The following is a 23,941-nucleotide window of genomic DNA, read 5'->3' as shown; positions in this document are numbered from 1 at the left end:
TTGGAAGATAACGGCAGCGCGTGCATCAGACTAGACGGCGTCATATGCACAAGACCGCAATGTTAATATTCGCCTTTCTGATAACTTCACATCATGCCAATTAATTTGTATCCCTGGGGCCAACTCAGCCTCTAACAGAAATGAGTACGAGGTATCTTCTTGGGTAAAGGGTGGCCGGCGCTTGAGACTGACAACATCACCGCCATCTGTGAGCCGATTGTCTAGAAAATGTGGGAGCCTCGACGACAGCTCTGTTGGGCCGTGCAGTTTCTGCAAGGAGCGTGTGTCCGTGTCCGTTTGTTATCAGGAAGAAACTGTAACAGTCCAAGGGGTTTCCGTGTCTCGGTCTGTCCCTTCACATTACCCTGTCGAGTGCGTGACGTAATACTGCTCTCAGGACTTGAACCCGCGCCACGGCCTTGCATGCCGCTCCCGTTTGGAGGCGAGCTACTTTCAGCGCACTGTTCAACCTTCTCGTGTCCAGCCCCAGGAAGTGAACTTCGGGCCTGTGGTCAGACGTCGGATTTCGACTCCTCAATATTAAAGTCCCTGTGCTTAGTTAATTAAGTACCGTGTCTTGAAGACGTATGGGGGATCGGAGGTATAGCTCCACTATTGTTCACGCGCAGGCCGCTTTACTTTCGGGGAAATAGCCCCCAGTAGGCATTGGATACGAGGCTGCGTGGGCACCAGAGCCGGTGTCGACGCTGTGGGTTCATCTGCTGGGAGTCGATCCCTGGCCGTCCAGCCCGTAGCCCGTCGGTATACCGACTGAGCTATCCCAGTTCCCTCCTCCTGGCCGTGTCATCAAGTAGTGACGTGCATGGTAACTTCGCCAGGAGGTCACTAGCGTCTGTTTTCAAGTGTCGCTGGGTAACAAGATTACCGACAAATGCGCGTCACTGGTGAGCGCGAGGAAGAATAAGAATATGTACGTGAGTGGAAAACAGGCTTAAAGCACACTATGGAGACTTGGCAACAGATTGATGTGGAAGCGAAGGAACGAGTCCAGTGGGAGAAAGGAGAATAAATTAATAGCCCAGTATTGTGAACATGGAGGCAGCAGGTTCCACCGAAACGGTGCTACCTCCCACAAGACAGTAATCTGTGTATTCAGCATCCTGAGGAGTTCAAATCCACCGTTCCGTGTGTCTGGGAACAAGTTGCCGAGAAGAAGAGGCCAAGTTGCAATAGAAGTGACGTACTGACCCCAGGGGCAGGGTCACTATGAGAACGTTGTTTTCGCTCTGCTCGTTACGGGCTGGACGACTGAGGGGTCGGAGTTCAAGTCCCGGTAGGGCCAAGAATTTTGACTTCTCTATGTCATCTAGACAGGCTCTGGGCCCCACCCAGCCTCCTATCCAGTGGGTACTGGGGGCTATTTCCTCGGGATTAAATTGTTCCTGGCTTGAAGCTGACCTCTCACCTCCGAGCAGTGCCGAGGTCAAGAAAACGTGGGGCTCTCCATCCACTCCCCCACACACCTTCATGATGTAGTGTTTAATTAGTTAAGCACAGGGACAACTTTATCTTTTTTTCCGAAATATCTGAACGTTGCCACATTTTCAGATAATCCGTTAGCCATCTTCATGTTGTGATTCTGTGTTGCAATGCGTGACGACTGCCTAACGCTCTATGCACGAGGGAGATATCAGGTTGGAAAGCGCGAGGCAGGAAAACATTGAAACCTGCAAGTAGATATAAAGGCAACACTAAATATGATTTTGAGGAGCACAATTCTGAAGATCAGAGTACGTTTGAGATGACCGAGAATATTCTCCCTGGCGAATTTTTCTAGCAATGAAGCTGTCATTAAAGAAAATCAATTATAACGGGTCTGTCAGCCGTGTGTCGGACCGGGGGTAATTACGGCAGCGAAAGCAGATGTCCGGGACACCTGCAGAGTGTTCACTTTCTCCAAGCCACAGCCTAGAATGGGGAGATCACGCGGAAGGCTGCTACACATCCTTGGAAACTACGGACGGGAGCAACGAGTGACGAGCATTGTGTCGGAAGCACACCTGAGGCTACGTCACACCTTGATCAGGAGCCTCGTGGAACAGAAGTCCCTGTTGCTTCCCATAGAACGCTGAAAACAATTTCTTGTTCACGTCACCGCGTGATGGTAACCCACTCACACACAACCAACTGATGAGCACCGCTGAGGAGGTCTATAACGTCAGAGGGGTGGAACCTTCAGGTTCAGTAGAGGGAGGAGAAGATGTTTGGGAGCTGCTCAGAACAGCAAAACATTCTCTCCTTCCTACGTGCTTGGCTTTATCTTTGGCCCCGAAAATGGAGACAGCGGATTCCTCCGAAACATTTGTTGCATTTGTTGCAAGTTACACGGCGTCAGATGCCGTAACATAGAACTCTTCACAGTGTTTTGTTAGTCTATATTGAGGCTTTGAAGCGTGATCTGTCGGTAGGTCAATTACTTCTGGTCCTCGCCAGCACAGCCATTTTTAATTTTGGGCCCTGTCAGGACCCATGACTATGTTTTCATTTCTTCCAAGATCACTTATGTGTTTTGAAATGGGGCCTCATCTTTGACGAGAGGAGAGGTCCGACTACCGCCGATTCATTGTGGACCCATCACGGTCTTGAAGCCTGACCTACATCTAAATTATACGTTCAGTTCGTACCTCACAGGAAACACCGCGTCTCCATAACAACGACCAGCCGGTTAATGCTGCTTATTGCGAGAACCTTACGGGACACAACACATACACTGTGTGGGCAGAGCGCAGAGTTTCTCAAATGTTCAAGCAGTTGGGCGACTATGAACTTCTGATTGGAGCTCCTGGTTACTGAACCAAGCAGCGCTGACAAAGGCTGGGCCTCTGACCACGCTCCCACTCGATCCTGCTCCGGCTCTAAACGTGTGGAAAGTGCACGAACTCTGGCCTACATTGTAAATCCTGCTTTGCGCTCCACGCCCAGTTCTGCCGACGAAGCCTGCACAAGATGTCTTCCCACCGTCTGTTGCTAGCAGTGGGACCGTGTCACTGTTACCGCCTCCCTTGTCTGGTTATTTACATCAGTTACTGCATATTTTGTTCAGTTGTTTGTGCACGAAATTCTAATGTTACCTCTTGTTTTGTATCGGCAGGGGGGGGCGGTAGAGTAGTTGGTTGAGGCACTATGCTACAAGCCGGAAGGTCGCGGATTCGATTCCCGATGAGGTCGCTGAATTTTTTAATTGTCCTAATCCCTTGAGGCGCACTATGGCCCTCGGTCGACTCAGCCTCAAACAGAAATGAGTACCAGAAATCTTCCTGGGGGTAAAGGGCGGCCGGCATGTAACAGCTTTGAGCCGACTCTCTAGATAATGTGGGAGCCTCGACGTCTCACGGCCCTATGAGTCTCCATAGCCTCTCTTACAGGAAAGCTTTACCCTTTTTGTATCTGCGTGAAACTTTGTCTCTCGCATTGGGGCCGTTTGAGAACAGGTTGTTGAGGAGTGCTTGGCTTTCGGACGCATCCCTGTCGAAGGGCACAATCAACGCTTGGAAGGCAGTAGAAACAGATGAAGACAGATGGGTCCGAAGCCCGTCCTCTGTTTCTGCCAAGAGGAGTCAGATGTAAGGTGTTCAGGGGAGAGCAGACGCTCTATGTTAATGACACAGAACAGGGTCCTGAGATTCAGCGAGTGTACATGTTCTCCTGCATTGAATATTGGCGTGAGAAGTGAAAGCAAAGCTATGCCTGGGATTTGAGTAATCGAGCATCACGCCATGAAGACGTATGGGGAATGGAGATATAGCTCCACCATCCTTAACCTTGGCACTAGATAGAGGTGAGTGGTCAGCTTTACTCCCCGTCTGCAACATGGGGGTTGAAATTTTATTGATCCTAGACTCATCTGTTGAGTGGGTCACTATCCGGCACTACTACTGCTTTATCTGGTAAGTGAAGTGGTGGCAGGCAAGTGTGTACGGGGTCAGTGCCGACCGTGTTATTGTGTGCCTTTTTTTTTTTTTTTGAACTTCAATTCCAGGCGCTACACAGCAGGTCAGCCTCAATTTCGACCGTCGGTCTATCTTAACTTCTTGAGAATTTCGATCAGAGCTTAGGATATGTTCTCCGAATTAGTAACAAAGTGCTTTCAGAGATTTCTAATAATCGATAGCTATTGAACAGTTTCCGAACTCCAGCTCGCTGTCCCGTCGAAAGAGACCCACCGAGTCCTCAATTAAAAGCATCTGCCCGCCTGTGCACTGTGCGTTGCTACGTTTCTGCCATGAGAACAATACTGCTTCCTAAACTTGAGACGGACTGTAGTGTTACATTGCACTAAGAGCCGGAGGTACCAGAATGCCCATGTTACCATAGCAACCACTTTGCAACCTTGCAAGAAGAACTATAATCCGACGCGTGTTGTGGCTTGGATTCACGACAAGGATAACACGAGTTTGGTAATGCAGATAACTAAATTACCGACTTACATTAATGCTGTTGGGGCATTTAAAACTAAATTTCTCCATATTTTAACAGCACCACGGGCCTTAGACTCATATACCAGTAAAAAGGTAAAGTTGTCCCTGTGCTTGATTAATTACGCACCACACCATGAAGGCGTCTTGCGGAGTTGAGGTATAGCTCCACCGTTCTTTACTTCAGCACTATGGAGATAAGTGGTCAGCTTCATGCACCTACCGCTTTGACCCCGGAAAGCCCCGTGTAGCCGCTGGGGAGGAGGCTGTGTGGACTCCACTGCCGGTCTAGACGCTGTGGCAGGGGGAAAAAATCCGTTGCCCATAGCCCGTCTCTGTGGAATATCTGAACATGCGCACGCCGCTGGGTGTTGTGGGGTTTAGGCGTGAAACTTTCCCGTCTGGGGCGCGGGCTCATTCCCACGGTAATCCACATGGGATTTGTGGTGAACAAAGTGACCGTATTTTTAATGCTAGTGGGGTGGGACTAAGTCCCTTGCACTGCGGCCACTTCTGGCCTATTGTACCAGCCCCAAGATGATGGGTGAGGGTGAGTGTGGAGCGATTGGTGGAATGAGGATTGGCAGGGGAAACCGAAATACTCGGAGAAAACCTGCCCCACGCCACTTTGTTCACCCCAAATCCCACTTGACCAGACCCCGGGAGCGAACCCGGGCCGCCGCGGTGAGAAGCCAGCGACTAACCGCTTGAGCTATGGAGCGGCCTAAAGTGACTATTGGTCAAGGTTTTCTCCGAGCACTTCGGCTTTCTCCTTCCAGTTAACATTCCACCATAATCATCAGAGGCTGGTACAGTAGGCCCAATCGAGACCACATTACCGAGCAGGTTAGCTCAGGCGGTACCGCTTCTCACGTAATATTCCGGACGCAGCTATCATGGATTAGGCCTTTCGTGATATTCCTGGGTCCCTCCAGACAAATGTCGTGATAGCGCCTCACATTGGGTCGCACCCTGTCCAGTTCATTGCCTGCCAGTCGTCCTACCAACCGACGCTATGTTGTATGGGCGTCATTAACTGAACGGCGGTAACAGCTCACTCATTCTCACCCCGTTTCTACGTTAACAACAACAAAAATGTGGCACCACTGACATGTTCTCGGTAATTGCACACCCGCGCCATATTCAAAGTGTACCGGGTTCGAGTTCTGCACGCCATTTGTCGCACTGCTCCACACCTCTCACGGCGGAGCAGTAACTTCACGGTAACCCGCCAAGATGGACCGATATTTGTTACCACAAACGGTGCGCTATCCAGAACAGACTGCACTCGGTACTAAACGCACGTTGATCTTAACTTAAACCACGACCACTTCCATTCAGAACCGTCACACAGCCCACGGACAGACGGACAGACACTGCTGACTGACCTCGTCCACTGTTTCTGCGCTGGACCACTGGAACACTGGAGCACTGGAGCCCTGGAGAGCCCGGCGTGTTGCTGCTCACGTTACACTGTGCCTCTCGCTGGAAAGCGCTTGCTTCTTATACTGCCCCACATTCGCCCCACCAGCATCCGTGGGGAGGAACTGGGGTGAACCATGTTCTGCTGGGTGGCTGTTCACTGGCTGAGTTACAGATTGACGGGTCGCCCTTAAAGCACCACCTGCTTCAACATTCAGAAACTCAGTTTCTTGTCAGCGCGGTGTGTTTGTGTATTTCTGACAGCAAACAGTGACTGTATTAACCGTTTGGGCGAGATGTGATGAGTTTCCTGTGAGGTATGGACCGAGTTATTTAAATGGGGATATCATGAAACCTGAACCCTGTGCTCTGGTGGCCACCAAATTACCCCGGCCGTTGTCTCGGGATTTTAATTCTTATCAATCTAAACGGCAACGCGCGCTCTTTCTCCGAAACAGAATGGCCAACGTGATTTAAAAGTTTTTCCTAGAACACCCAGGCTAGTGAACACTACTCAGGTCCAGAATAACAGACACGCCATGGCTTGGGCTGGTAGCTTACTGGGGCGGGAGTTTGGTTGCTTGAGAGGCCGACAGGGTGATTTCATTCAGTTGACTCAGTGTCAACAGGTATGTGTTTTGTAAATGTCCGACCCACTGGTGCATCTCTGGTCACTCTAGGTTCCGGGTGACTGTGTATTATGGGGGTGGGGGCGGAGCAAGCCAGGCATTTGTCACCCATCGCGGGAGTTCTGGAAACAATAAACATTAAGAAATAGCGGTAAGGAAGTGCACCAGTTATGGCGCTATCTGTGTTCCAGCGTAAGGACGCACAACTCCATAACAATGCAGTAGACTCCCGATTTACCGAGGACGGGTTAGTTGGGGGGGGGGAGGCTGTGTTCAGAAAATTTTCTGGCGTGTCCAATGTCAAAATTTTTTTTGTAGAGAATACAAAACAAGGTGAATTTTATTTCGCATTTGAATGCGTACTTAGAAATTAGAAACGATTTCTTTGTTTAGTATAGCCGGGATAGCTCAGTCGGTATATCGACGGGCTACGGGCTGGATGGCCGGGGTTCGATTCCCGGCAAGGAGAATTTCTTTTTTCTCTTCTACATTGCATCCATACCGACGCTGGAGCCCTCCCAGCCCGAGGGTCTTGTCCCTGGGGGCAAAGCGGCAGGGATATGAAACTGGCCACACCCCTCCATCTAGTGGCGAGGTCAAGAATGGTGGAGTTGTGCCTTCATGCTTCCATGCGTCTTCATGGCGCACTGTTTAATTAATTAAGTATAGGGACAAATCTAAGTCTTCTTTTCAGTGTGCAGAAACGGCACAGGAGCTTCTCAGAAGCCTCGCTCGAGTTCCAACCAGTAGCGTCCGAACAGAACACAGTTACAAACGCATGTTCCCTTTACTGATTTACGTATTTTCCTTTACTCTAGATCATCGGGAGTCTGCCAGATTGTTAAGTGACCCACCCATAAGTTTGTAAACAAGATTTTTGGTCCCCCTCACTCAGAGGAAATACCGGCGGCACGTGGTCCGTGTAGTTATGCATATAGGCCTCAAACAAATGACAGACGAAACAGTTCGTGTGTTGCCGCAGCGTTACGGAAGATTCGTACTCACAGTTACCGGCCTATCATCCGATATTCTAGAAACTGGGAAACACGACGTTTCGGAAACTGGATCTGTTTCCGTCCTCATGTGAGAGATAAGACACCTACTCTGTTGGGTCCCCTAGAAATAGCTAACCTCAATCGCCGGAAGTGATTCTGAGTGTTACGCACCGTTGCCAGAACCACTAGCTTTTACTTGAAGGATTCGTGTATCTTTATGGTCGTTATATCTAAGGGCCCAACCCAACAAATTCCGTCTACATAAGTCTCGAACCCGGATACGCTTAGTGAGAAAGAAGTTTATGAAGATTGAGCCCTCTCTGAATAAATTTGCTCATTTTGTAACGCCAGCATTCCAAAACCAAGTCGTTTTTCGTTTCGTCCCTTTCAATCTGCTGCTGTTTCTGGGTTACCGCTGGACCGGTTCGCTTTCTTCAAGGTGACCTCGCCCGGCGAGCCCCGTCACTGCGTAACCTGGCAACGGAAGGAAAACACTCGGTATGAATATCATGCCCCCGGAGACCTGTCACTGCGTAACCTGGCAACGGAAGGAAAACACTCGGTATGAATATCATGCCCCCGGAGACCTGTCACTGCGTAACCTGGCAACGGAAGGAAAACACTCGGTATGAATATCATGCCCCCGGAGACCTGTCACTGCGTAACCTGGCAACGGAAGGAAAACACTCGGTATGAATATCATGCCCCCGGAGACCTGTCACTGCGTAACCTGGCAACGGAAGGAAAACACTCGGTATGAATATCATGCCCCCGGAGACCTGTCACTGCGTAACCTGGCAACGGAAGGAAAACACTCGGTATGAATATCATGCCCCCGGAGACCTGTCACTGCGTAACCTGGCAACGGAAGGAAAACACTCGGTATGAATATCATGCCCCCGGAGACCTGTCACTGCGTAACCTGGCAACGGAAGGAAAACACTCGGTATGAATATCATGCCCCCGGAGACCTGTCACTGCGTAACCTGGCAACGGAAGGAAAACACTCGGTATGAATATCATGCCCCCGGAGACCTGTCACTGCGTAACCTGGCAACGGAAGGAAAACACTCGGTATGAATATCATGCCCCCGGAGACCTGTCACTGCGTAACCTGGCAACGGAAGGAAAACACTCGGTATGAATATCATGCCCCCGGAGACCTGTCACTGCGTAACCTGGCAACGGAAGGAAAACACTCGGTATGAATATCATGCCCCCGGAGACCTGTCACTGCGTAACCTGGCAACGGAAGGAAAACACTCGGTATGAATATCATGCCCCCGGAGACCTGTCACTGCGTAACCTGGCAACGGAAGGAAAACACTCGGTATGAATATCATGCCCCCGGAGACCTGTCACTGCGTAACCTGGCAACGGAAGGAAAACACTCGGTATGAATATCATGCCCCCGGAGACCTGTCACTGCGTAACCTGGCAACGGAAGGAAAACACTCGGTATGAATATCATGCCCCCGGAGACCTGGCACAGCGTAATCTGGCAACGGAAGGAAAACACTCGGTATGAATATCATGCCCCCGGAGACCTGGCACAGCGTAATCTGGCAACGGAAGGAAAACACTCGGTATGAATATCATGCCCCCGGAGACCTGTCACCGCGTAACCTGGCAACGGAAGGAAAACACTCGGTATGAATATCATGCCCCCGGAGACCTGTCACCGCGTAACCTGGCAACGGAAAGAAAACACTCGGTATGAATATCATGCCCCCGGAGACCTGGCACAGCAATGCGTTTCTAATTTCGTGAAGAGCAAGTCTTATATGTCACTACTAGATCGATTTATGGCAGAATGGCGACTAGGCTATGAGCTGGGCGACCGAAGAATCAGGGTTTGATTCCAGAGAGGTTAAGACATTTTTCTTTTCAACACAGTGCTCTGAAACCGGCTCTGGGGCCCACCCCGCCTCCTGCCAAATGGGCACCGGGGCCTCTTCGTGGAGAAGGCTGTCGAGGCGTGAAACTGACCACTCTAGTGGCGAGGGTAATGTGTGGCTTTATGCCTCCGCGCCCCCGTACGTCGTCATCACAGCGACAACTCCAACTTTTAGTTGCTTCATAATGTGCAGTGTGTGTATACTTTATGTATGGTCCCATTTACACCTGTGTAATGCGTTCTCTATCAAATGAACCGAGTTTATGTTCAGGCTACACGCAGTGCAGGGGTGTAGGAGAAGTTGCCGTCCCAGCACGGCGGACCATGTCGTTGTAGAAGCTGAAGGTCAAGTTGTGCCTGCACTTAAATGAGTGCCACGCTTTGCATTAGGTGAGAGGTCAGCTTTATGTCCCGAGGGACGAGCCCACGTTACTGGGCGCGCTCCAGACCATGTCATTCCCTTGCCGGGACTCGAAACCCAATTCATCGGTCGTGCATCCCGTTTAACGAGAGTGTACCACAGCGGTTCCGACTTGTGGGTGACCCCCATCTGAGGACAGTGGTTCGATACCCTGTTACGTAAGTGTGAGTATGAGAGCTGTTGGTTACACAAGGAATCAAGAACTCGGTTTGGTACCCATTTCCGGTACCATTTTGTGCAATGCCGTGTACAGTGGGACACTGTAGCTTCGATAGCTCAATCGGTATAGTGACTTGGTTGCGGGATGGACGACTGTGGGGTCGGAGTTCGGTTCTCGGCAGATATAAGAAATTTTCCTCGACAGAACCCAGATCGGCTCTTGGGCCCGGCCACCATCCTGCTAAAAGTGGGTAATGCGATTCTGTCCCCGGGGTAAAGTGGCCTGTTCTCTCATCTAGTGCAGACTTTAATACGTGGAGCCATACCTCCACTACCCCTATGTAGTAATTTTGTGGTTGCCTATATAGATGGCTTTGTGGCTCAGGATCGTGTCCAGTGGCGGGCTTTGGTATTAGCGGCGTTGAGCCGGGGGCTCTATCGCCAGTGTGACCACAAAGGAAGCGGAAAGCGCGCCCTGCCATGTGTGGCTGCACATCGCACGGCCTTCCCTTGACCGTGACCTCAATACAAGCCGGGCGCCTCATTGGAAGCTGATTTCGTGTGTCAAGGAACAACACATTAGAAAGCGCGCGCACGCGCACACCGTCGTATTAAAAAAATAAAAGCGTTGCTTGAAGAAAGGCTCGTAATTAGGAGGTTGGGACCCCAGTCCGGACATCGGAAGTCGTGATGTTAACTTCACTGTTGCCCCCAAGCAAACTCACCCTGCTGACACCTGAGGGCAGGCCACCCTCTGCTGGTCCTTGGGTTCGGGTTGAAGTCAGGATCTCCAGACGGATACGAGTGTAACGCTTCCTTACAGATACCTCCCAGTCCATTATTTTCTAATCATCGTCTCACCAAACGCTGCTGACAGCTTTGTTTAATAAACCATAAAAAGTAAATACAGGAAACCCTCGATAATCCCGAGTAGTTGGGGAAGGTCCGGATTAGTGAAGCAAAAGGTGGCCCAAAAAGGCAGAAAACTTAGAACACAAATAAAGGGAGAATGTAGCGATATGAGCACTGCTGATGAAAATAAATAACAAAATATCACTGTAGAGCCCTTATTTAAGAACTACAAGAAGACACTGCACTTGTTCACCGCTAGAAGGCCCAGAAGCTGTACTTGTTTCTGAACGTAATGATGCAGGTTTGCAGAAACCGTCAAGTTTTGTCTGAACAGACAAGTGACTCGTCTGCCTTCCTAAATGCGACATTTGTCTTTTAAAGCATGTACTCAGCTGTGAACAGCATTTGTCATATTTCGATCCGGCTTAACGAGTGTTCACTGTAATAAATAAATAAGTAGATGAATAATTAATAAATAAATAAACAGGCGAATATATAACTACATAACAAGCAGTGAAATATGAATACATAAGTACATAAGTAACCCGCTGAACACGAGGCAGGCAAGCTGCTACGTTGCTGACGTTCCAAAACGCAGAAGGGAATGTTTTGTTTCGTTTCACTGAACCTGAGAACGTCAACTGGACCATGACTGCAGCAGATGAAAGCGTTTCGTAAGAACGTTGCTCCTGGCTTGCTCACCCCAGGCGAACTCCATGAAGATTCAAACTCAGACTGGGTCGTTGCAAACCCAACGATCTGTCTGCTACCGCCCCTTTCTGTGGCCGGTCACTGGACGGAAGGACTCAATTTTAGCCTACTTTCCTTATTTTTTAAAAAAAGGAAGCGCTTGCTGTCTGTGTCTCTACGTCCCTCTCTAACAACTTCTTTATGCATGTGTGTTCGTTGCCATGTAGCTTTTATCGAGCCGTTGCCTAGCATCGGTCGTCTATTCTGGCTCCACTATTCCGGCTTTCAGTCGTTTTGCTACATTGCGCTCCAAAGTTGTTGGCTGCGGCGTTTTCTGTGCGGACTGTGTTAGAATACTCAATACGTAATGAAAGGAAAATGGGCGCTTAGTTCTTCCCAGAACCTCTTGTTATTTTTCCACGTAACACGTCATAACCGTCCAAATCAACGCAATAAAAATTGTGATAAATCATGCACAGATGTGAAACTAAGATAGAAATGGAGATGCAAATTTTATGCAGCGAACCTAGAAACAAAAAATAGACAAAAAATGTTCACCTCTCTTTCTGTCTTAGTCTCAGGTCCGTGCATGCTTCATCACAATTTTTATTGCGTATTTTCCTGTTATCGCCCTTCGACAAAGCCTGGTCCCAAGTGCTTGTACAGCTGTAGTTACACTGACGTGGATTCGCAGTCACTGAGATTAGCGCTTTCTAAGGGACCCACCAGAATAGGTGTCTCCCCCTCACCTGAGGACGGAAACAGATTCCGTTGCCGAAAACCCGGTGATCCTGAGGACTAAATTGTGATTTGCACGCGGCTCTCCCGATTCGTATTGTTGTGGCAACCACCCCGTGAAGGCTAATGGAGAGTGGAGGTATAACCCCACGCATTCTCAACCTCACCAATAGATGACCACTTTAGTCCCTGTGCACATTGGATAGGGGGCTTGGTGGGCCTAAAAGGCTTGTCTGGGCGCTGTGGAGACAAGAAAAATGTGTTACCCCTGCTCTGAATCGAACCCCGGTTCCTTTGCCGTCGAGCCTGTGCTACACCACTGCCTTGCTCGAGAGGTCCCGAATCTCTCTTCTCCAATTGTTATGTGTTCGCCGTAGTTCACATGGATCAACAGGTTATTTTCACAGGAATGTCCAGGCTAGTGAGCAGTGCTCAGGTCCTGGACAATGTGCACGGCTCATCGCTCCGACTGCCCTCGCGTCTCGCATTTGCCATGGCGACGGATGTGTGTCCCGGCCTCAGGGAAGTGACTTCTTGTACCGAGGACATGTGTCCGAAGGACCACCACGCTCGTTGATGTGGTTACATGTAATATAGCGACGTTTCGGAGGAGCTTGTTCCATCATCTTCAGGTTCAATCTGTGAGCCAGGCAGCAAATGGAAGAAACCCAGAAGGGAACAAATGACAAAGGAGCCATCAGGGCAGTATATTCCTCCGAAACATCTGTAAACAACTACCAGACTACATGGCGTCACATCACAGGTGAAGGTACAGTTACCGCTGTAAGATTCCCAAATATCACGAAGTCATGTCTGGTTTCGTAAAGAGGTCAAGTTGTACCTCTGACTGATTAATTAAGGACCATGCCAAGAAGACGCATGGGCGAATGGAGGTATAGCTCCATCATTTTTGACCTGGGCATTGCATGGAGGTTAGAGGACAGCTTCACACCCCAACTGCCCTTTCCCTAGCTCACACTGTACCCACTGGTTGGGCTGGGTGAGTCCCAGAGCCTGTCTGGACACTGTGGAGAAGAGATAAGCTCTTGTCTTTACCGAGAATCGAACCCTGGCCTTCCACCTCGCAACCCATTGCTGTACTGACTGAGCTATCGCCACTGAAAATCAGCCACGACCGATTCTTACACCGGTCGATGCGATATATAACTACATGAAATTATAAAACCTGTAATGTTCATCACCATCGTCACAAAAGTGCACGGTTCGGCCATATACTAAACCAGTAGTGGAACTGACAGTCGCTCAGCTGGTCAAGAATTCTCAGCGGGCTGTGAAATCCGAAGTCTCATTACCCAGAATTACTTGACCAGTTGAGCGACTGTTAGCTTCTCAGGAATGACCACCACAAGCTCCCCCCTCGACTCCAGCTGCAGTCCCGGATGTCCTGTGCTACTCGCTTTGTGCCAACGTTGCACTCACCCACGGGTGAAAGTGTTCGAGGTGGCCGCCAGTGTTGCCACTTCGCATTATAAGCAGATTCTTTGTTTGTTTGTTTGTCTTTAACGACGCTGTCAGTAGCTGAGACTGTAGCGTCCAATAGTTACAAACGTCTGTCCCTGCGCTTGATTAATTAAGCACAACGCGATGAAGACATAGGGGGGGAGTGGAGATACAGCTGCACCATTCTTGACCCCGGCACTAGATGGAGGTGAGTGCTCAGCTTTACAACCCCGGCTGCTTTACCCTCGAAAAGGGTCCCCAGTGCCCATTAGACAGGAGCCTGGGTGGGCCCCAGAGCCGGTCTAGACGCTGTGAAGTAGAAAAAAATTCCTCTACCGGGAACCGAACCCAGGCCGTCAAGTCCGTAACCCGTCGCTATACCGACTCCATAGAGTCCAATAGGAGATTGGAAGGGATGTGGAAGGAAGTGGTCGTGGCCTGATTTCAGGAAAACAGGAAGAACGCGAGTTAGGAGAGTTGTGACCGGGCCGAGATTCTACCCGCACCCCTCGGACACAGGGTAGGCTACCGGTTGCACAACCGCTGAACCTGGGTTCGATTCACGGCGAGGGTAGAGACTTTTCTCCACAGCGTCCAGACCGCCTCTGGGACAGATTGAGCCCTGTATCCAGTGGATACCGGGGCCCGTTCTCCCGGGGGTAAGGCGGCCGTGGCGTGAAACTGACCACTCGCTGTCATCTGTGGCCGAGGTTACGAATGCGTGGAGCTATACGCCCATTCCCCCATACGTCTTCATGGCGTAGTACATAGCACATGAGCAACTTTATCTTTCCCTTATCTACTTTGTTCAAAACATCATCAGCTAAAGCCAGGGGAAACTAACAGTTGCCCAGCTACTCAAGAAATTCCCATATGAAACCCTAACGTTCATTACCGTGACCACAAAACCCTACCACTACTCCCTATCCTGTGCCAGACGAGTCCATTCTACAAGCTTACTCCCATTTATCTAAGATCCATTTTAATATTATCCTTTGATAGCCGAGATCTTCCCAGTGGTATCACTCCTCATCATATTCCTAGAAAAATTTTGTGTGCATTTATCTTCTCCAATACGCGCTACATATGCAGTTTCCTCCCTCTTCCAGTCACTTCCTCCCCTCAGCCCCCTGCTCTCGGACAGCCTCGTGGTACGGTACTGCACTTCTGACGCTGCTTTGGGTCTGAGGCGGTGAGCAAGAGGCAGGACCAGGGCTGCGAGGGGCGGCACGGTGTTGTCTAGAACCTGAATCCTCTGCTTTGACTTCCTGAAGCCGCCAAACAGACCAACGTCGGGCATATCAGTGTTCAAGGCCGTCGGGAAGGCAAAGTCGCACCTGGCCAGCGGCGATTTCATGTCCGCGGTTAGCCTTTCGCAAGGTTCTCCCGTTTCACCTAACATTTCACCAAGGTTGAAGTTACAGAACAAACTTCCCTGCATTTAGAAGAGTACTGACTCCGTGTTTACTGACGTTTCGGAGGAACGCACTGCTTCCATCTCCACGTTCGAAGAGTAAGCCAAGCAAGTAACCAATAAGAAAAATCTTACTTGCTTCGGCCTACACGGCGTCATATCCCACGAGATAATGCCATTTATAGTCAGCGCTGTGATGAGCTCAAGCCTGACGGTTTGGGCATGGTTTCCTTAATCCTTTCCTAAAATAAGCCACGGCCGCGTGTCTTAGCACGCTTACCTTCGTTACCATAAATCTTCCTCACTCGTCGGAACTCAGCTCGAATCGGCAAATGTCTGGAGTTCCTTAAGCATCTCTGAAGACAGTAAGGGACATAGACCTTATAATAGACCTCGACCACTTCCTTCATTTGCCTTCTAAGCTTCTCCTTGACGAACCGCACGTGGAGTTGGGTTACTTCGGCCGCTGACGCCCACGTCATAGCCTACTTACGTGACATGCAAGAGTCGTTTAATTACGCACGAGTCAGCTGTGAGTATCCCGCTGTTATTTTGGGAGATAAACCCGATGTTCATTGCGTCATACAGTATTTTTGGCAGTGTATGTGACACGCAACATATTTGGCAACGTGTCAGCGAGACTGGCTCTAATATACGTAAGTTCCTAGATAATCCCAGTGGTTTTACCAAGTTACTCCAAGTAAACGCTTTAAAGTATCCTCCAGGTATTTCTTTGGTACTGACGGTGGCGACAGTATGTTCCTTCGAAACGTCGGTAAACTCTCCCGCTACAGTACACTGACACTTACCGCCGCAGTAACGTGACTGAGAACAGCAGAAGCAGCTACTGCTTCCGGTAGTAGTAGTAGTAGTTGTTCTCGTGTTGAATGTTCGGGTTTTGCTGCCACAGATAATGCACTAAATTATTGGTCTATACAACGCCCCACTACCGGTAGCTCAGGGTGTGTAGGAAGCGAGCGAATCATCTGCTCGCCAGTCGACGCTACAAGAGCAGTGCAGTTCAAACAGCGTCTGTAGAAACCCAGACATCGGCCAGCCAATACGACAGTCTTCTCGAGCTACTAGAAACGCCAGTTAATCATAAATCACGAAGTTGTATGTGAATTACGAGTCGAAACGAGCTCCACAGTGCGAGGTATTTATTGACAAGCTGACAGTTAGTCATCTGGTCAGTAATCAGCGCTGCAACAGACTTTCCTGACGTCGAGCAGGACATCCTTGTAGGCCTATTTGAATTTGGTGTGAGCGTGGACTGGATTAATCTGGCTCACGATAGGGAGCTTTTGTGGACACGGTAATGAACTTTCGAGTTACATAAATGGAATGTAATTCTTTGATTAACTAAGCGGCTCTAAGCTTGCAATGGGGGACCCGGCTCCAGGAAGTTACATGAACAGACAAGAAATTGCAAAGGTCATGTTTTCTGTGGCATATCTCAGTCTCTCCAGGCGCATGCTGGGATAGTATCTATAATTAGGCCACGACCGCTTCCTTCCACATCCGTTCCACTTCATTATTCGCTAATGACTCTATCACTCGACTCTGTATAGTCAGAACAATATAAAATGTTGACTTTATGTGCGGTAATATCACAATGATGCTGTTTGAGACTATGACGATACAGTGCGCCGGTAGAGCGGTGCATTCGCTATTTGCAGGTAGTATTAATCCTACCGGTAGCTGGATCTGCCAACAGCAGTCACTCTGCTGTAAGCTGTCGTTATCTTCATGATGAATGCATATTTGAAAGAACTTTTTGAAACCTTTGTTTTATATGGACTGTATACTCGTGTATGTACGTATATATATATATATATAGTCTCTAATCTGGATTAATTGTGGGGAGAGGTGATCCGGATTAAGCGATAATCCTGTTTAATGTCCATGGTTTATGCTAACCGTCTTACAGTGTATACACTTTTTCACCTTATTCTTCACGTCCACACTACATGTTTCAGCACTAATGTGCCATCCTCAGGTGTCTTTATGCACGTTAAACTATTGTACTGCATGCCATGATGTCTTCATTCTAAAATGACTAAAATCTGTATTCGTCACATATGTCGATGAATTCTAAATAATAAAACTTTTCAGGATTCATCCTACGTCGCACTCAAAACACGCGAATTACGCTGATCCTCTTTTATATGAGCATTCTTCCTACGTACATTTGTGTATCGTGTTCTGTGTTGTGTTTTGCTCCTGTTACTGCATGCGTTGTACTGCCGGATATCCTGATTACTGAAGCAAAAGTTAGCCTTTAACAGACAAAAAACAATCTTAGGAAAGAAATGAGTGGAAAGCTTAATAATGTAGGCAGTGCTGATGGAAATACATAAAAGAATATCACTGCAGCAATTTCCTGCTGTCACAAGCTGAAATTCTCGGTCTCCTTCATCCAGCTGAAGCCAATCTTGGATATTTACTTGCGTGGCTTCAGTCTCTCCAGCCGCCCTCAAAACAGTCATATTTCGATCCTGATTATCGACATCCGGATTAGCGAGGGGTTGCTATACATATGTAGATACACATACCCCCCCCCCCTTCTTTTCAATATTGGATGTTAGGATTGTATTGTGAGAGCACTAAGCGGAGCCCCTTTCGAATGAGTGAGAACTGCAAAGACGAAGGACCGGAAGGGGCCATACTTTGTGAACATGCTGTAGTGGTGCACCGCGGATAACCCTGATCTCGACGCATTCCTACATGAGTCAGTCCCCATTCCGTACACGGCTGTGTCTAAATTTAGGAAAGATGCGCTGTAGCGTCGTGTTGTCGTGTGCTGCAAGCATCTGGAACAATCCGCGATGCTCCAGGGAGGCGCGTATATAAGTAAGGGCCGTCGCGACGCTAGCCATAGTGCGTCGCGGTTGTGAATAGCAGAGCAACTTCCGGAACAGAGGTGAGTCGTTTCTTCCAGAGTGTATCCGCGTGAAGACCGCTGGGTGGTGAGAAAGTGTTTGCCATCATCACTACACATCTTAAGCCATTCTTCTGCATAATCCCGAGCGGGGCACGCGGTAGCGTGGTTGGTTGAGGTACTGTGCTACAAGCCGGAAGGTCGCGAGTTCAGTCCCGATGATGACATTGGATTTTTCAATTGAACTAATCCTAGCCGTACTATGTATGGCCCTGGTGTCGACTCAGCCTCTAACAGAAATGAGTACCAGGAATCTTCCTGGTGGTAAAGGGCGGCCGGCCGGCGCGTAAGGTTCTCACCGTCATCTATGAGCCGATTGTCTAGAAAATGTGGGAGCATCGACGTCTCACAACCCTATGGGCCTCCACGGCCTGTCACAGGGGTAGCTTTACTTTTTCTACATAATCCCCACGAAAGTTCAGGCGCTTGTATGGTGTGACGGGTTTCCGTATGCTTGCATAGCAGAAATCTGCCGCCAGTCTTCAACGCTACCCACGCTCGTGCCGCCCAGGAACTACGTCAGGTGTGTGAACAAGTGAAAATGACTTGGAGCCAGGTTCGGACTGTAGGGGAAATGGGGAAAGTGCCATGCAATGTCAGCAAGCAGCACATATGTGTATCCTTTGTGGGGACCTCGTACCTTACTGGTCGGAAGTCCACTGTGTTCAGCGGATTGTTCATGTGACGATTTTGGTTCCCACCGCGTTGTAGAGGGGATCTAGTTCCTTTCTTATCATGGCTTAATGATCAGCATCGGTATCTGTGTAACTCAGATTGCATAGCACCCTAGGATAGGTAGGATTCTGATGCTGGTGGTGGTGGTGGACGTTCGGGGAAGGAGAACCGGGGAATCGGTGCTCCATTCTCGGCAAGGCAAGAGATATTTCTCTTGTCCACGGCGTACAGACCAGCTCTGGGGCCCATCCAGTGGGTATGCCAGAATTTTCCCAAGGGGTTAAGTCGTCGGACACTGAAGCTGAATATTCTCCTCCATGTGGCCCTGAGGATAAGAATTCATTAAACTGTATCTCCACTCCCCCACTCGTGTCTAATGGAGTGTGTGGACTTCTTTACCTTCAGCTATCCTCAGAATATGGTAGAAAGTTACCTGCGTTTTGGAAGCACCTTCTGCCACAAAGATTGGGCTAAGAGAGACCAATTATATGAATTTCTCCTTTGTCCCATGCCTGCTACATCTGCCACCCATCTCTCCTGCCATAATTTCATCACTGTAATAATATTTGATGAAAAGTACAGATTATGACTTCTTATTATGCAGTTTTTCCCATTGTTCTGGCACTTCCACCATTTCGTATCCCAATATTCTCCTCAGTGCCCTGTTCTTATAGTACATCTCTAGTCTGTGTTCTCTCATTGCTGTAAGTGAACAAGTTTCAGACCCATACAAAAACAACGAGCAGAATTATAGTTCATTATATTTTTATTTTTATGATTTTAGACAACAAACAGCAAGACAGAAGATTCTGAAATGCATGATTCCAGGCATTTTCCAACATCACTGCAATTTTCCATTTGGCATTAGGTTGAAAATATTATATTTTTGTCTCTAGTAGACAAACTTTAAATCATTCTGAAAAATGCATTTTGAATATGTGTCAGTGTGTGTTGTAGTACATTTTTTAATTATTAGTGTATGTTCTGAAGTCATGATGAATGAATGTTCAGTTCATAAGATTGCATCTCGTAATCAACAAACACTCTTTTCATAACCTGAACGTTCGAAGCAGTTAATACTAAAACTCACTAGTTGACACAGCCTAAACTATCTAATCTAAACCATTTGCACAGACTCCATAGTAATAGTAACATTCCAAGTCTTTCTTCGTGATCCAAGTGACCAGTTTCGAAGGCATTTGCCCAGTAAAACTGCACATACACTCTTAACCACGTGAGCTATTAACCTGTCATAATCTGTGTAGGGTTTGGGATTCTCACATTGGTAGTTATGAAGAGTTACACCTTCTGGAATATAATACCATGTACTTTTTGAAAGTCAGTTGACCTTTTGGAAGAAAATATCACCTCCATCTTCAGGGTCAAAAATAGCCAAACAAGAAACCACAGCCAGGCTCTACTTGGTACCTTCTTCATCCTGGCTTCTTGTGCGTCTTATTCTTCAGTCCTGAAGATTGAGTAAACATGTTCTGCCTTAATCCCAATTGATTTTCAACAGACTACACAGTGCTATATAATAGAAAATAGAACTCTTCTGTCATATAATCGTACTTCTTGACATTCTTCTCCTGAAAATCTTCCCTGATGACACAGCTCATAATTACACAATGTTCTGAACTGCTCACTGATTCATTCTCCTGCTCAGTCACTGCTGAAAATGTCACTGGTGCCACTCCTCTTCCGTGACTGGTGGGATGATCTTGACCGACCCTCCCGCCTGATTGACCAACACTTTGGACTGGGGTTGAGGCACCATGATCTGCTTCACCCAGGTTCCCTGCTTCGGACTGGATACATCCGCCCCTGGAGAAATATCACTCGGCAAGACAGTGGCTCTTCCAGCATCACAGGTGACAAGGACAAGTTCCAGGTGAGTGGATCATATCACTGAGTTTTGTTCCCTTGAAGCACAAAGTTCATCTAAACAGGACGCAACAGTTCATCCTTCTCCATCTTCACTTTATCCCTGAAGATGGAGGTATCACATCCCTCCAAAATTATGCTATCTTCTATTAGAATCTCTCAGTCCTGTCTGTGCCTTTGCCAAATGCAACTTCGATCTTTAAATGAAAAGGTAAAATTTTCGGATTAAATATTTAAACTTGAATCTTGAAGCTTGGGCAAGTTTAACTTTGACCTTCAAACATGGCACCTGGAAAATCCAAGCCTGAAGTTTGGTTTAAATGTGGCATTCAGCATGTCATGTTCCTGGATGAAAATTTAAATTTAAGAACTCAAACAACTTGAACTGGAAACTACTGCTCTGTTTAACCCCTTTTATGGCACTGGTAACTATATGTACCCTTTTATTTAACATAAAATTACTTGGGATTTCTTCCATGCAGTCTATGTGTGGGGTTCATTTGGCTGTGAGAACTATGATTGTTTCCCTAAGCATTTCTGGACTGGTCTATCTAATGGAGTTGTGATGTGTTCTGAGAGGTAAGACTCTCTTTACAGAGCCTTATCCTCGCCAAGTCCCAAGTTGCTGTTGCATGCTTCTCACGCAGCCCTCCTGACTTAAATTTACCAAAATTGAACCCCTCTGCTGTAAAGGCCACTACATTTAGCCATTCAATTGTCTTCACTTTCACAGTGCCCATATCGGAACGATGAGCAGGTGAAGCCTGGGAACCTTAAAAAAAGTGGATTCTGACATCTTCCATGACTCTCCTTTTTGCCTGTACTGTCTTACCTCTCTCTTTCCATGTTAGGTGGGAAAATGTTCCAATTCCAATTGTGGCATATGGTGGATGTTTTTCAGTGTTTCAAAGGCGCGTAAAGTTTATGTCCTCCATTAAAGATGGATGTTCCTCTGAAATGTTGATGTTTGTGTGCTGGGTTATACAGTGTTATGGCTTGGATGGCCACAGAATGAATCATCATTGCCCTGAAAATCTCATCCAAAGTATTCCAGTGTTTCAGAGAGACTTTTGACTGTCGTGTGAAGGGTTAATTTGTGAATTGATCATGAAACACTTGTCAGGAGAAAATAATTGCAGGAGGTCCTTGTATTTGATCAGTATTGCAGTATCAACAATAGAGAGACTTCATGTCGATTTGGTGAGGAAGGAGGGAGGTCTTATCAGATCATGCAACTAAGAGAGGCAATCCCTGTGCAGGTGATTCTGGACGTACAGCAGTTTGCGCCCAGTGAGATCACAGTCAAGACGATTGACAACGCAGTCATTGTGGAGGGGAAACATGAGGAAAAGCAGGATGAACATGGCTACGTATCGCGCCACTTTGTGCGCCGCTACATCTTACCGAGTGACATCGAGGTCAATAACATCGTGTCCAGCTTGTCATCAGATGGCGTCCTTACGGTCACTGCCCCCAAGAAGGTACAGCTTGTCACACACACCTGTTTAAAGCTTGCCTGTTCTTATTATATGTTCTTCTGAACATGGTATTGAGTGTGAAGATCCGTGTCTTGTGTGGTTGATATCTTGTTGCCTGGTGGCTGTGTCCATCTTCAGCCTAGAAGAGTAATATTTCATAGCATCCCATTGCACATCACTTATTTATTTGTGTTAGTCAGCTGTCTCACGTGCAACTTCCTTTTGAAAGCCTTTATAAGTTTTAAACGTTCAAATTTTTTATAAATCACTGGAGTATGCACACTACATGTTTCGACCAACACTGGTCATCTTCAGGTGTTGATGACGCTGCTGTGCTTCCATCTGTAAGTTCAATTTTTGGGGTATGCCAATGTCTATGCACCCATGTGTCCTCTGGTGATGAGTAGTTCCTCTTATTGTGTCACATGGAGCTGTTATGAATGTTTTGTAGACGAGGGTGTATCCCCAAAATCGAACTTGTAGGACAGAAGCACATAGTTTCAACAACAATTTTATAGACACCTGAAGATGACCAGTGTTAGTCGAAACATGTAGTGATGTAGAAGAGATTTTAATGTTTAACGCCTTTGAAGGTTTTAAAAGCAGGTTGCATGTGAGACACCTAATGAATAGGAATATAGTATATAGAAGAGTAAATTGAGTATAAGAAAAAGTGGTACTAAAATGGGGAGAGGGAGGAACAGGACTGAGGAGACCAATAGGAGTAAGGAGAATGGTATAAAGAATATTTGTCCTCTAAAGGATCATTTTCCAAGGACAGATTGAATGGGGAAAATGAGGGCTCTGAGTAAACTGATGGGAGGGGAAGAAATGAGGAGAAATAGTAGCTTTCTAAAGCCCCCCCCCCCAGGACAGGGTGGATGGAGGAAAGTTAAAAACACCAATAGGAGCTGTTGCAGAGGGCACAGTATGAGTTTTGTCCAGAGAGATCTTCCACGCTACAGAGTAACAGAACTCAGAAGACAGTCATCTGCAGGATAGTGTACGTGTATATCTTGGCTGAGATCAGCAAGTCATATTACTCTTTCACCTAATAGGGTGGTCCCGTGTGGTTCAGTGATAACTTTTGGACACCTGTTGCAGGTACTTCTGCCACCATCCGGCGAGCGTGTTGTTCCTATTGTCCACACAGGTGTACCAGCTGTCAAGCCAGCAGAACAACCCATTGTGGAGACGCCCAAAGAAGTGAAGTCAGAGTCATGAATTCATTTATGTTCGAACTGTGTTGATTTGTGTAATAAACTTTTTGTATCGTCTACATTTTAAACACTTGGCTTGAAATTGTAAACTGTAAGTGTACATATAACAAGCTAATGTCATGGGCAAGAGGGTTGCTTGAGAAGGTAACAGTCTTTCTGTTAGTCAAGAAGTTCCTGCCTTTTGTGGGAACTGAAAGTTCATTACCATCCTCAAAAGATAATATCACTGATCCTTTCATGAGCCAGATTAATCCAGTATACATCTCCTGCTGTATTTCATTAGGATGTCTCTGGTTTTCCTATCGAAACTTGGCATGCCTTTCTGTTTTTCTCTCATGCACAATTCATTCCCAGCCCATCTCATCTTACTTGATTTTGTCTCTATCAATATTTGGTGAAGAGTACAAAATGTATTTTTCTCTTTCCTCCTGTCATTTACAAATATTCTTCTGAGTACCCTGTTCTCTGACACCATTTGTCTGTCTGTGTGAAGTTAAAGTCCCTGTACTTATGCACCATGGCATGAATATTTCTAAATACAGTTACAGTATTCCTGATGTTCCATACCCACATCTGAGCCTATCGCATCAAATGAGATTTGCCATTTGTACAGCTGTGAGTATGAAGTA

At 47.5% G+C, this 23,941-nt stretch overlaps 2 protein-coding genes across 3 annotated transcripts in view; one reads left to right on the top strand and one right to left on the bottom strand.

Moving 5' to 3' along the window:
- Positions 1-5,897, bottom strand: part of LOC111863555 (mucin-5AC) — a 34,460-nt gene extending 28,563 nt beyond the window's left edge. Inside the window, exon 1 of the mRNA XM_023849978.2 lies at positions 5,825-5,897. The gene's annotated coding sequence lies outside the window, so the exon portion shown is untranslated. The remainder of the gene's footprint in view (positions 1-5,824) is intronic.
- Positions 5,898-17,929: 12,032 nt separating this feature from the next.
- Positions 17,930-23,460, top strand: LOC111863547 (protein lethal(2)essential for life). Of its 2 annotated transcripts, none has more exons than XM_023849957.2 (4): positions 17,930-18,037; positions 20,397-20,621; positions 21,874-22,095; positions 23,197-23,460. In XM_023849957.2, exons 2-4 carry the CDS (start codon positions 20,409-20,411, stop codon positions 23,314-23,316), a joined length of 555 nt encoding a protein of 184 aa, XP_023705725.1. In that variant the 5' UTR covers positions 17,930-18,037; positions 20,397-20,408; the 3' UTR covers positions 23,317-23,460. The 2 variants fall into 2 exon arrangements, with proteins under 2 accessions (XP_023705725.1, XP_033607000.1); XM_033751109.1 differs by having other exon boundaries at positions 21,775-22,095.
- Positions 23,461-23,941: the final 481 nt, after the last annotated feature.

The sequence above is a fragment of the Cryptotermes secundus genome, unplaced genomic scaffold (assembly GCF_002891405.2).
Source record: "Cryptotermes secundus unplaced genomic scaffold, Csec_1.0 scaffold184, whole genome shotgun sequence".
NCBI lineage: Eukaryota > Metazoa > Arthropoda > Insecta > Blattodea > Kalotermitidae > Cryptotermes > Cryptotermes secundus.
The sequence above is the reverse complement of the archived record's forward strand: the minus strand, read 5'-3'. Positions and strand labels throughout refer to the sequence as shown.